The sequence below is a fragment of the Myotis yumanensis genome, unplaced genomic scaffold (assembly GCF_028538775.1).
Source record: "Myotis yumanensis isolate MYYU_CA2020_CCGP unplaced genomic scaffold, mMyoYum1.0.hap1 SCAF_15, whole genome shotgun sequence".
NCBI lineage: Eukaryota > Metazoa > Chordata > Mammalia > Chiroptera > Vespertilionidae > Myotis > Myotis yumanensis.
In genome coordinates, this window is record NW_027223766.1 from 6,084,142 (window position 1) to 6,097,539 (window position 13,398).

A 13,398-nucleotide genomic window follows, 5' to 3' on the forward strand; every position below is an offset into this window, starting at 1 on the left:
GTGTCATGATGGAGCGCATGGTGTGGGTGCCCCCTTGTGTGATGGGCTTTGCCACACGCTGCAAGCGGAATTCGCCCTGGGCATTGCAGTCGTTAACCCTTCCGCACATCCGTTCCGTTTCCAAGATGTATCCGTAAGGGAGACACATACCCGGTATAGGCCTTTGGGGGAAGGCAGCCAATACCAGCATCAAGGTTGCCTGCCGCACAGGGCAGTTCTGCCTCCGGACCCGTCTGTATGGGCCACTGGGCCCGCATATCTGTCCGGGTTGCCACAGAGCAAACTGCAGTCCACACTGGTCCCCACCAGCACCAACACACGTTGCAAGTTGCAGGGGGACAATATATGGTGAGTTCCTCCGGTCCTCTGGGGTCCTGCTTAACCAGGTGCCTCGCCTGCTCCTCAGTCTAGGAGATGAAACCCCTCCTCCTCAGGGGAGTCTAAGAGTCCTGGAGGCCCCCCTCCCCCGCTCCCCTCTAGGGGACCTGCCTTTCCTTGCAGCTTCTGGAAACGCTCTCCAGCTGGCCATTGTCTCCCCAGGGCCAGGGGCTGCTGATCTATGTTCTCTTTCTTAAGCCCCGCTGCCAGCAGGTCCACCCACATTGGCGTGCGGGAGACTTCCACGGGCTCTGTGTCCGCCGCTCATCCGGCTCGTGGTCTTAGGCACCGCTTTACGCACCTTAGGCTTCTGCACAGTCACAGGTCTCGCTGCTTGACTTCTACGTCCCCCAAGCCAGCATGGCTGTAGTCGCTTCATGTATACGGTGGTTTACGAAAGGGGTCCAAGTGGCTGGCAGTGAGCCGAACCTGCTGGGGGTAGGAGCTGCAGTGAGAATCAAGTCTTTCATATGCGTCATAAAAGGTTCATCTTTAGGACCATGAGTATTCAAATTAAACATGGCTTGTCTCAAGCGCATTTCCCGTATCACTTGCACTAAATCCACATACGTAGCCCATTTACTCGTGGTTTCTGGCACTTCTCCGGCATCCTGCCGAATGCTTCGAGACGCCATTAACTGTCCATCAGGGAGTGGTCTCCCTGTCTGGTTTCCAAACAGCGATTGATCTGCAGTCGCTGCCACCAGGAAGGATGGGTCGTTATGGAGGTAACTTCTCCATCTTGGGCAGAGACAACTGCAAGCTATCTGTGCCGTCATCCCACAGCCCTAGAAGCCACTCGGGACTCGGCTCCCCGGGCCTCTGCCGGCTCCGTTTTCCTAATCCTCTCAGTTCTGTGGGGTATAGGAGGTATATGTGGTTAATTCAGTAACCGTGGGTGGCCCTTGAGCCCCACCTCCTGGGGCCACCAGCTGATCGTGCTCTGAACGCCTTTTTATGATCTGTTGCGCCTGCAAGACCGGGGCCGGAGCCGCTGCCCCAGCATTAACACTGTCCTCCAAGCTGTCGTCTGGCTCTGGTTCTCCCGGTCCCTCCTGTCCAGGGAGGCTCCCTCTTGCTCTAGCCCACGTACCCGGGCCTCCAATGCCTCCTCCAGGTTCTGTAACTCATGCATCTTGGCTTCCCAAGCCAGTGTCTCGCAGAGTTGCAGTTTCAAGGCCCTTAGGAGCAACCAGCCTACCTTCCTGGCAGCCTTCCGCTGGTCTTTGGGAATCCATCAGGGATGACAACGCCTTCTCTAATGCCTCTGGCATTATCTTAACCAGCTCCCAGTCCTCCAGGGGCGCGGGGGTGGTTTAAGGCATCAGGACTGCGCTACCGGATACCACAACCTGGTTGGAGGCCACATTCCCTCCGATGTGGTGGACGGGGCACTTACCCCAGAATCCTGCCCACTACACCAAGTGTTGGGGGCAAATTCCTCAGCCAGGAACTTGACCCCTCTGGGTGTAGGAAGAACAACCCATGGGTGACCGCAGATAGGTGGGACATGATTTATTACGAACAAAGCAGCCAAAAACAGTCTGGTCGGTGGCAACTTATATACATGCTCAAATGGAAGAGGCCTCGTGCCAATTAGCGATGCTCGAATTATATTAGCATAAGCAGGTTATATAAGGGTGCGCTTGTGCAGTACGTATATTGCTACTGCTGAGTCATTGCCCTTGAGCATGCATAGGGCAAAGGGGCCTTTCACGTAGTAACTCTGCTCTGTCCTTGCCTGCACGCATGCGTATGGTGAGTGGGAAGTAGGCCTTGAACCTCCGGCGTACTCTGGTCAGGGACTCCACACATATACAGCAATTTTGAAAGAAAACAATGTTGTAAATTAGTGCTTCTTCCACTCAACCACGAATCCCAACCACCAACTCACTTAATCTTGTCTTCCCTGTGGGTTCTCAGGAAAACATTTACTTTCTTTCATCTATGACAATTTCAGACATAAAAAGTTTTATCCTTGGCCTGACCACAGGCCCTGGATAAGATGTAGTCGGGCTTTACAAGCACGTTTTTGCTATTTATTGACAGTTCTGAGCTGACTTGTTATTCTTTGAGAGTATCCCAAGCTACCTTGTTCATATACTGCTAGCAACACACTGAATATAATGAGCCTTTATGCAGACCCACCTGTACCAGGTACTCCTCTAAGCTGACTACACATATTAACCCATTATCCTACAAAACAACTTTACTATTACATAGGGACTGCTATCATCCGTGTTTCACATATGAGGAAACTGAGGCACAGAGAAAGGACGAGTAAGTACATAAAGCTGGTAAGTTCCTGAGCAGGGACTGGGAGCCCGGCCCTCCCCCACTCACCTCACACCTTTGCGCTCCTTCACCACTGCACCTAGCAGCCAAGCCCTGGCCTGATCTCTATTTCTCTGGTCAGAGAAAGACCCTGCTGCCCAGCTCTAAAATCATCTCCCAAACTGACCAAGGCAAATTTCTTGCAATTGGGATGGTGGCCATTCTTCGTTCTTTAGTTTTTATTTATTGACTAGAGGCCTGGTGCACGGCATTCGTGCACTGGGTGGGGGGGGGGGGGGGGGGCGCTCAGCCCAGCCTGTGCCCTTTAGCAGTCCGGGAGCCCTCCTCACTCTCTGAAGTCTTAAATGGAATATTTAGGAATGAAGAGTTCAACTGGAAAATGCCATGATCTGACCGGTCCCGGGAAGATGAATCTGGTGCTGGCGTGTGGAGAGGTCCAGGGAGGGCGTGCTTGAGGAAGTGGGTGGAGAGAGCTGGTCCAAAACTTTCCCTCCGTAGCCACGGACACTGTGGGAGGTTTGGGAATGGAAGGGAAGGGTGTGTGGGCAGCTGCCTCTGGGAATACCTAAGAGAAAGCAGTTAAAATGATCCCGCTATTTTGGGCCGAGTTGGTAAAATGAGAGCGTCATTATCTGAAATAGGCCTATCAGGAAGCTCATCTGATTCAGGGAGAACAAGTTCATTTTAGAATCCTTGTCATCATCCCGGTTCCACAGCTGGGAGACGCCATGAGTGAGCATATAAGGAGCTCCTTCGAGGGTCTCCAGGGTGTGTGGCGTTAAATCTCCAGTAATTACGGGAAAGGGCTGAGAGCTGAGGGCCAGGCCATCTTCTGGAGGCGCCTGCGGAGAGCTGGGAGGTGGAATTTGGCATCTGATGTGAATAGACAGAGTATGGCTTCCCCAATAGCCTAACCTCACAGTGACAAGTGACTTTTCTGTGTCACACCTAAAATCCTTAGAAAGTGAGTGTCGCCAGTTACATGGCAAACTGGTGATGTGCTTGGTCTCCAGACGTGATCTCACTTCATACTAATTTTTTAAAAATAAGGAACTCAAGCAGTTTGGAACGGGCCATCCTGCTTCTTTCTGCAAAGCTCGGACAGTGCCAGGGCCCCTCACTGCGGGGCAGAAAGCTCCTAGGCTTGTGGGACCCTCGCTCTCGGAGCAGGGAGGGAGCTGGAGTCAGGCCTCGCCTTGCGCGCAGAGCCTGGCGGGTTGTTGGGGTCCAGCCCTAGGCTTCCGGCAGCCGGTGGGCGGGCCACGCCATGGAAGTGCTTCAAGAACCCTCTCTTAGGGGCTGACCCCCAATCTCGGATGGGGACACCTTCCCCGATGTCACAGAAGCTCTGGATCTGTCCCCGCACAGCAGAGACCATTCAGATGAACTTGCGGGGGCAAATCCCTTCCTTCAGAGTCTGACTTGGACGCACACCCCGAGTTGCAGCGGTGCGCGCGGTCCTCTGTCCACAGGGAGTCCCCGACTCAGGGAGGGGGCGGGGGGCGCGGGACGCGGCCGCGCGGAGGCCCCGGATCTGGAGGTCGCGGGTCCGGGAGGAATCCAGTCCGGGTTTTGCGGGCTCGGGGGCCCAGGGCGCGTGGCGGGCGGCGGCGGCGCCCACAGCTCGCGCCCAGGCGGCCGCTGTAGGCCCGAGAGGCGCGGCCCGGCCGCCGGCCGCATGGGGCGCAGCGCGGCCCGCGGCTCCGGGGCGGCGGCAGCGTTGGAGGCGGCGGCGCGCGGCTCGCTCACACCAACCCCCTTCCCGCCGTAGCCCCGCCGCAGCCCGCAGCCCCGCGCACCCCGGCGGGAGCGGAGGACCCGCGGGAGGCATGCAGGCGCGCCGCCTGGCCAAGCGCTCCAGCCTGGGCGGCCGCCGCGGGGGCCCCGCGCTGCACCCGCCCGGCCCGGCGCCCGAGAGCGGGAGGCCGCCGCTGCCCCCGCCGCCCCGGAGCGCGGGGCCCGGCCCCCCTCGGGCCGCCGGGGCCGCCTTGTCGCCCGCGCTGCTGCTGCTCGGCGAGGAGGACGAGGAGGAGGAGGGCGCGGGCCGGCGGCGGGGACGCGGGCGGCTGCTGGAGAGGCCCCGCGGGGGCGCGGAGGACGGGGACGAGGACGAGGACGAGGACGAGGAGGGAGTCATCGAGGTGGACGGCGACGAGGACGAGGACGGCGAGGAGCGCTTCCCGCCGCTGGGCCCTGGCCGCGCGGTCCCCAGGGGCCTGGCGCGGGGCGCGGGGAAGGTGCGTGCGGGCGGCGGGCAGCGCGGGGCGGGGCGGGGACGGGCCGGGAGGGGCGTGGCGCGCGGGCCGCGGGCGGGGGTCGCTCAGCCCGGCCGGCTCCGGGCGCGGCGCGGCCCCTCCCTCCAGGGCGGGCCTCGCGCGGCCCGGGCAAGGCCACCTGTCCCCGTGCGGTGGCGAACTTGGAGCTGGGACAGGTGGGCGCGGGTCTGTGCCCGGGGGGGCCGGCGAGGCAGGAGGGGAACGTCGTTCTTCTTGGGGAAGCAGGGTGGCCCCTGGCCCGGGATTTGAAGGCTGGTCTGGCTCAGGGCTACCAGCCGGCAGCCCGTCCTGCCCATCAGCCTGGCTCTTCCGAGAACAATTGCTGCCGAGTTCCCATCGCAGGCACTGGAGGGACCGGTGAGCCGGCGGCTGCCGAGCCTGCGGTTTCTACGTGCATTTTGCTGGCAGCCTTGGCAGTGCCCCCTGCCCGCCCTGTTTAAACTCGACATTGTTTAGCATTTTGGCTTCTTTCCCTCCTCAAAACTGCAAATGAGCAAAAAGGAGGAAATGGGGAAATTGGGGGTCGGATGGGGTTGGCATTGGGAGCGAATGTGAGTGTGTGCCCAGGATTCCAGCGAAGCCCTGGGCACTGGAGCGCGAGATCGCTGGGCGTGTGTATGTCCGGGAGATAAGGGGTTTATTATTACACAACCGACTGGCCGGGCTCCCAGGCGTGCGATTGGCCAAGGCAGGCCGCGCTGAGGTTCATGCACAGTGTGTGTTGCTAAGAAGTTTTGAAGGCAGCAAGTGGTAGGAGGGAGGGCTTCTTCTCCACAGTGGCCCTTAAAGCCAGCCGCATGACTGCTTACTGGAGGTTTCAGGAGATAACAGTGGACAGAGTCAGGATCTATTGTGACAGTCGACCCCCGAGGAAGGGGAAATACATAAACTAGTGAGTTTAATAGATAGATACTATATATATATATATATATATTTTTTTTTTTTTTTTAATTTTTGCAGGGGTTTGTGGAAAAGTCAGCTCCTCAAAGCATGAAATTGTAGTTTCGAAGAAACCTTAGACATGAGCATTAGGACAGCCCCCGTGCTGGCATGGCCACAGATTTCTTTCTGAGACCACCCTGCAAGGATCTCTCTGGGAGTGAGACATTGTCACCAAGTAGTCATGTGGGAAGAGTTCTGACAGTTGCTTGTTGGAACCCAGACCGGGACCACACCCTTTGCCACGGCTGTTCCAAGCCGGTATTGACGGCTGTAGGACCCTGCAGGGTGTGGACGTCAGTCAGGTGGCACCAGGACATCGAGGAGTAGGAGTAGTAAATATTTAGTATCTTCTTCCAGAAATACTGAAAATATGCTCTGTGGTTTGAACAGTGCGTTGCACAATTTGTGATAGAAAACAATTACAATTCATGGTCTGTCTTCTAAGCAGACCCAGGGTAGGGGCAAAAATCAAATCTATAAAAACAGAATAACTGTAGTGTGGTAATTTACATTATCAAAAAAGATTTTTCACATGTAACAAATTTCTGTTACATTATATCAAAATGGGTTTTATTTTATAACTAGAGGCCCAATGCATGACAATTTGTGCAAGAGTAGGCCTTCCTTTCCCCAGCTGCCGGCATCGGCTTCCCTCTGGCACCCGGGACCCGGGCTTCCCTCCTCCGGCCGCCTGCAGGCACCTGGGACCCGGGCTGGTTTCCCTAAGGCTGCCCACAGGCACCTGGGACCCAGGCTGGCTTCCCTCTAGCCCCGGCTTCGTCGGGAAGGACATCTGGAATGATGTCTGGAAGGGCGTCTGGTCTAATTAGCATATTACCCTTTTATTATTCTAGGTGTCTTGGTTAGAATAGTTGAGACGTTTGAGGTATAATTTGTATAAGTTTTTACTGCTTTTCAGCCATCTTGACATTGCATCTGAAGAGATTTTCCAGTGGAATATAATGGGACATCCTATATAATAAAGAGCTAATATGCAAATGGTCGTCACACCCTCGCACCCTTCCACCCTTGTGCCGGGGCTGGGGGACCTGAGGCCATGCTCCCTGCCCTGTAGGGCTTGATGGGGGACCAGAGGCCATGCCCCCTGCCCCAGCATCAGGCCGGGTGACCTGAGACTGCGCCCCCCACTCTGCAGTGCTTGATGGGGGATCCGAGGCTGTGCCCCACCCCCCCCCACCCTGCAGAGCTTGATGGGGGTGGGGCCGGCCGTGTCTGGGTCTCGCGCAATTTCAAGGCATGGGCAGGTGGGCGGGGACTTGACTCTGGGTCCTGCGGCGCACCCCAGACTCTGACAGGGGGAGATTTTCATATACATTTTACTAATTTCATCTCTGACACTTCTATTATAGAGAAAGGGCAAATAGCAATATTAAAATATTTCCTCTAATTAATTCCCTTTTAATGTGCATGAATTTCATACACCAGGCCACTAGTTTTATTATAAATGCATATTACAATGTCAGTATCATAGATATGTATATCTGCAGGGGTGGGCAAAAGTAGGTTTACATTCATTGGCATGGAAAAAGACATGCAGGTTATGATGATTACAATAGCTTTATTAACTCTGTTTTGCATACTCACAGCTATATACCTACTTTTGCCCACCCCTGTATATATATATACTAATATATATATGTGTGTGTGTATATATATATATGTATATATATATATGCATACATATACACATATGCACTTGTTTATTCAATATTTATTGAACACCTACGATGAGCCAGGTGCTACTCTAGAACACAGATGTAAGCACCTTCATATACTCACATCTGATTAGAGGAATCATAGCAACAATCAAACAAAGATAGCTAAGCAGGGTGCTTGAGAGTGGAGTGTGCGACACAATGAGAGGGGAATGGTGGTACCTCAGAAACTAGGAGGAAGAGGAGAACACTGTTATGGGGACGACCTCCCTGAGGAGGGGGTTTTGATCTGAGATCCAAGCCGCAGCTGGAGAAGATCTTTCCAGAAGGAAGGAATGGCAATGGCAAAGTCTAGATGTGGGAAGGAGGAAAGGTGGTGAGACTTGGTGGGTCGGAGATGCGCCAGGAAGGCAGGTTGGGGCAGCAGCTTAGAGCCCAGTGGGTCTTGAAATAGAGTGTGAAGACTTTGGAACGCTTTAAGCAGTAATGGCATACGAGGTGGCTTGTGTTTTAAAAGGCCATGCCGTGTGGAGTGCAGTGGACAGCAGGGAGAGACTGGCCAGGTGGCCATTGGCCAAGCGGGAGGTGAGGGCAGTGCTCCAGGTTGGCAGAGGGAGTGAGAGAGGAGTGGATGGAGTCAGGATCTATTGTGACAGACGACTCTCGAGAACTTGCTGATGTGCGGGGAGGGAAGAGAATCCAGGGTGAGGCCCCGGTGTGAAGGCTGGTTAGATGTACTGTTTGCTGTGATGGGGAGAACAACAGATTTTTGGAAGGGAAAAGAGTCCTGTTTCAGACATGTTACGTCTGAGGTGACAATTAGACATCCAAGTGGAAGCTGCAATGGGGCAGTTGGCTGAAGTATGTGGGGCGGAGGGGAGAGGTCAGGGCTGGAGAGAAATATATGGGAGCCGCCAGCATGGTGATGTCGCTTGAAACTAGTTAGAGAAGAAGTGAGACAGGCCTGGAGAGGGAGCCTGGGCCAGACCCTGCGGCTCAGCACTGCTCTGGAAGCAGGTCTGGGAGGAGGAGGAGGAGGAGGAGGAGGAGGAGGAGGAGGAGGAGGCAGCAACCATGAGTGATGGGAACTGGGAAATGTGAAAGCCAGTCAGCCAAGCAAAATAGCTCTGAAAATGGGGTGCGCTGAGTGGTCCTGAATTCTGCTGGGATAGTGAATAAGATAAGGACGGAGGCATGTTCGTTCCGATTCCATAATGTGGAACTTGGTGGCCTTGACCAAAAAAAATGTGAAGTCAGTGATGTGACTAGCGTGGGCTGAGCAGTGAATGGAGGTGAGGACACATATGGAAAACTGTTTACAAGTTTTGCAGAAAAGGCGAGCAGAGAGAAGCGGAGCATTTGGAGGGCATATGGCCCAGATTTCTTTTCACAGGATACAGTAGATGCTAGTGCATGATGGGAAAGTCTGGTCCAGGGCAAGTGTATTTGTTTTCTACTGCAGTGTAACAAAGTACCACAAACTTTTTACTTACAACAGTGGTCACGGTGTCTAGGGTTAGGAGTCCAGGCTCAGCTTCCCTAGGTCTATGCGGTGTCACAGGCTGTAGTCTGGCTGCTAGGTGGGCTGTGTCCTCATCAGGAGGCTGGGCTGGGGAGGAGCTCCCCTCTGAACTCACTCAGGTTGTCAGCAGAATTCAGTCCCTTGCATCTGTAGGTCTGAAGGTTGAGCTTCTTGCTGGCTGTCACCTGGAGGCTGCCTTCAGCTTCTAGACCCCGCTTCCCACCTCACAGTGCTGTTTCATGTGGCCTTCCTCCACACAGGCGCCTACTTCATCAAGCCACCTGTCTGCTAGAGAGCTGGAGGCTCATGTACTGCGCTGTACTCACAGGAGCAATGAAACGATCATCTTCGCTCTTGGTTGGAAGTGACTCCTGGGTTGCACTCACACTTAGGCGGGAGGGGTACACAAGGCACAAATACCAGGAGTGGAGGATCATTGGGGGTCACCTTAGCGAGGAACCAAAGATTCAGAGAGAAGAGGGATAATTTCAGGATGAAAGTCCTTGGAAAAGCCACAGGGGAGGGGACCTGGACCCCACGGACAGGGGTTGGCCTTTGATGGAAGCAAGAGCCCTTTGCTCATTGAATTAGAGAGAAGGTGGCGACAGGGAGCCCAGGTGAGGTGGTTATATGTCGGATGATGGCCGGATGAGGTGGTACTGGGCCGGTGGCCTCTGTTTCCCCCACACAGCAGGGAGGCAGGTCGTCGGCTGAGGGTGGGGGAGACCCGAATAGAGCTGAAGGCATCACAAACCTAGTACGGTCAGCTCAAGTCTAAGTGTATAGTCTCCTTTAAACTTGATTACACACCCATGAGTCATCAGCATCATCATCATCATCCTCATTTTGCAGAAGTGATGAGCAGTTCCCGTAAAGACAGGTGCTGAGCGGCAGAACAGGGCTGAGCCCGGGAAGGCTAACTCCAGAGCCTGCTTGCGCCGCTGTCTCGTAGACAAAGCAGACAGCTGGATTCAGCAGGGATGGGGCTTAGCCAGGTGCGTGAACAGTAGCCCAGCTGTGACTATAATCACAGACGTGGGATCTAAGAAAAATGAAGACAGGAAGGGGTGAGGGATGGTGACAAAGTCATGCATGGGTCAGTGAATCAGAGAAAACAAAGAGTAAATCAATAAAATCCGTAAAAGAATGGAAATGAAATGTAGGACAGTTTGGGTTCCAAAGCGAGGTTATTGCAAATGAACGTTTGCTGACTACTCGAGCCAGGAGCTGCACTGAGTGGCGTGCATGCGGGCGGAGCTCACGAGACAGCACACTGGGGGATCCTGTGGCCCCATTCTCCAGCCAAGGGACTGACCGCATGGCCACGGTGGTGTAGGCCCGTCCACAGCCTGTGCTTTCAATCACTGCACTGGGATCTCTGCTCTCTCCCCATATTTATCTGGGATTTATACGCCCATTTATTTCCAGGGGGATTTGGGATTGCTAAGGAAATCGAGGAATAAATGCTAGTAAGTAGCTGAGGTGTTTGCCTGAGAACCATAATGAGACGTCAGGAGAAACGTTGTATAGTGTGTTTTTCAGTTTCTGACAAAGAAAACTTACACATTGATCCTCAGTGGTAAGCTCCCGCCCCTTACCTGCTAAACGGAAAAACTAACTTGGCCTTGTGTCAGAAACACTGAGTAACAGAGTCAACAGATCTTCAACCAGAGTTTAATTTTTACAAGAACCGTGTCAAAGGGAGGAAGGGTTCTCTAATACATAGCTACTCAGCGAAGGCCAAGCAGTGGGGGCTGAGATAATAGGCCAGGACTGTGCTCTGCAATGCTGTGGATTCGTTCAGGGACCGGAACCAGAGCATCTGAAGGGATTGATCATTTACTGGGATAATATAAGTTTAGGAAAAGCCCGACGTGAAAGATGGCCTGGCAATCTGTCAAGATTCTCTCTAGAGAAAAACTGGGAAGAAAGGCTTTTGAATGAGATACTAGATGCCGAAGCTCCCACCATCGATGCCCAGTAAATATTAATGGAACGGGATTCACTTCCTGCGTGCCCGCTCTTTGGGAATGGCTAGCGCAGCAGTTAGACCATCTCTTGAATAGCAGATGACTGTGAGGAGCCTTTGGCAGGGGCTGTGCAGCAAACACTGAATTCCAATTTGCTAACAAGCATGTGTCTTGCAAACGGTCTGTGTTGGCTGCTGAGAAAAGCATGTGCTTAAGACACCAGACAAAGTTGTCATTCACTGCCGGAGCTGGAAGGGAAACAGACGATCCAGCCATCCAGTGCCCTCATCGGAGACACTGAAGGTGAATGCCATCAGCTGGGGCTGCTGACCAGCAGGGGGCGAGGGTTAGTGCCCTGGTCTGCCAGCCCCAAGGGATCACCCTCCTCACTGGGTTAGCTCCCTGGGTCCGGCATGATCTGCACTCCACTCCCTTGGATTTTCAGAAGAAAAAAAAAATCCCAGTTTTCCCAAATGATCTCCCAGTGCTCATCAGCTCCTATGTTTGGAAGGCTCTTCCTTCGTAAAGCACCTCAGGTAGAGGCGGCCCACCTGATTGCAGTCAGATGGGCGGGACCTTGGTGAACCCTGCCCCGGCCAGTGCTCCCCACTTTGCTCAGTTTCTACGGGATGTGCACGTTCAGAGGGGGAACCTCATGGAAATGGGCTCCGTGTCCTTGTGCCTCTGGTGAGCTGGCCGAGCAGACGAGATGTGTACTCAGCCCTTAACTAGCCCCCTTCACCTGGCTTGTACTACTGGCTGACTGTGGGGACCTCCTCATCTGTGTTCCCGCCTCTTAGTGAGATGCAGCTGAAGGGAGCCACAGTGCTGTGTGTGCTTGACCTCTTCAACCGCCCGGCCTCGCCCTTATTAAGCCTGTACCCGCCAGATTACTGTGTCCTTCCCTCGAGGAGGTGGGGGTGGGGTGGGAGCTGCCCTCCCCACCACGCTGTGAACTGTCAGAGCGTCTTGCCTGTGTGGAGCAGCCAGCCTGGTCACAGGGACGTGAAATGATGTCTGAGGTCAGGGAAACGTGCCCTCCTTGCCCTGCACCATCTCAGTGAGGCCAGTGCATGGTGTTCGGTAGACGTCCTGAAACCCGCGGGCATATTGGAGACCTCACAACCAACCTTCGGACCCAGCCAAATCCAAGTCGTTGACACGTGATGGTTTTCTCGGGGTTTGCTGTTGCGTTTCTGTCCATTCCTCAGTAGATGTGGAAGGTGGGCCCTGAGACTTGGAGGAGAAGCAGTGATAAGGCCGACCTCCCCCTCAGGGGGCCCAGCCTAATGAATTCCTGCCAAGTTGTCTAGAAGGAGGTTCTGAGTTCCCTTTCTCTTTACCCCCTGATCAAGATTAGCTCTGCCCAGAGAGTTAGTTGGTTCCCACAATTTAGAATGTAATTGTGAGATGTCCCCTAAAACAATTGTAGCCAAACACCCTGTGTGAAGAAGGTGGTACGGCCTGGCCAGGGGGTGGTTCCTGCATGGCAGGTCAGGGATGAGCTTTGACCCCTGAAGCTGGCAAATGGTTGCCCTCATTTACTGGATCGGAGGGAATCCTATATAATCCTATCTAATAATAGACAAACATGGTAATTAACTGTACCTCCAACACACTTCCCATTGGCTAATCAGGGTGATATGCAAATTAACTGCCAACCAAGATGGCGGCCAGCAGCCAGGCAGCGGAAGTGAACAGGAGGCTTGCTTGCTCCAGTGATGGAGGAAGACAAGGTTCCCGCCTGCCTTGCCGGCCTCTGAGCTGCACTCTAAGAAACCATGTTGCAATTATAGAAGCTAAACAATCCCCAGAAACCTGCTTTCAGCCTCAGAGCTGGAGCGAGCAGGACCGAAACAATGTTGCAATTATAGAACCCAAACAAACCCTAGATTCCTGCTTTCAGCAGCCGAGGCCTCAAGCTGGAGCCAGCCTCAGAGGTAAAGCGGCTCTCAGCTCCAGTGACAGCCATAGAAGGTAAATAAATCCCAGAATAAAAGAAAAAAAGAAAAAAAGGAGAGGTTGGGAGCTTCAGTCGCCTGCCAGCCTGAAAACGGCCCTCAGCCCCTCACCCAGACTGGCCAGGCACCCCAGTGGGGACCCCCACCCTGAAGGGGGTGTGACCAGCTGCAAACAGCCATTATCCCCTCATCCAGGCTGGCCAGGCACCCCAGTGGGGACCCCCACTCTGAAGGGGGTGCGACCAGCTGCAAACAGCCATCAGCCCCTCACCCAGACTGGCCAGGAACCCCAGTGGGGACCCCCACCCTGAAGGGGGTGTGACCAGCTGCAAACAGCCATCATCCCCTCATCCAGGCTGGCCAGGCACCCAAGCGGGA

At 54.4% G+C, this 13,398-nt stretch overlaps 1 protein-coding gene across 2 annotated transcripts in view; it reads left to right on the forward strand.

Moving 5' to 3' along the window:
- Positions 1-13,398, forward strand: part of ZNF704 (zinc finger protein 704) — a 200,661-nt gene that overhangs the window by 65,379 nt on the left and 121,884 nt on the right. The window contains exon 1 of one of the 2 annotated variants that reach the window (XM_070391853.1): positions 4,503-4,910. The exons of the other annotated variant lie outside the window; for it this stretch is intronic. Coding sequence (XP_070247954.1) covers positions 4,503-4,910 — 408 coding nt within the window. Of the gene's footprint in view, positions 1-4,502; positions 4,911-13,398 lie in introns of those variants that run through there. 2 annotated transcript variants of the gene reach the window in all.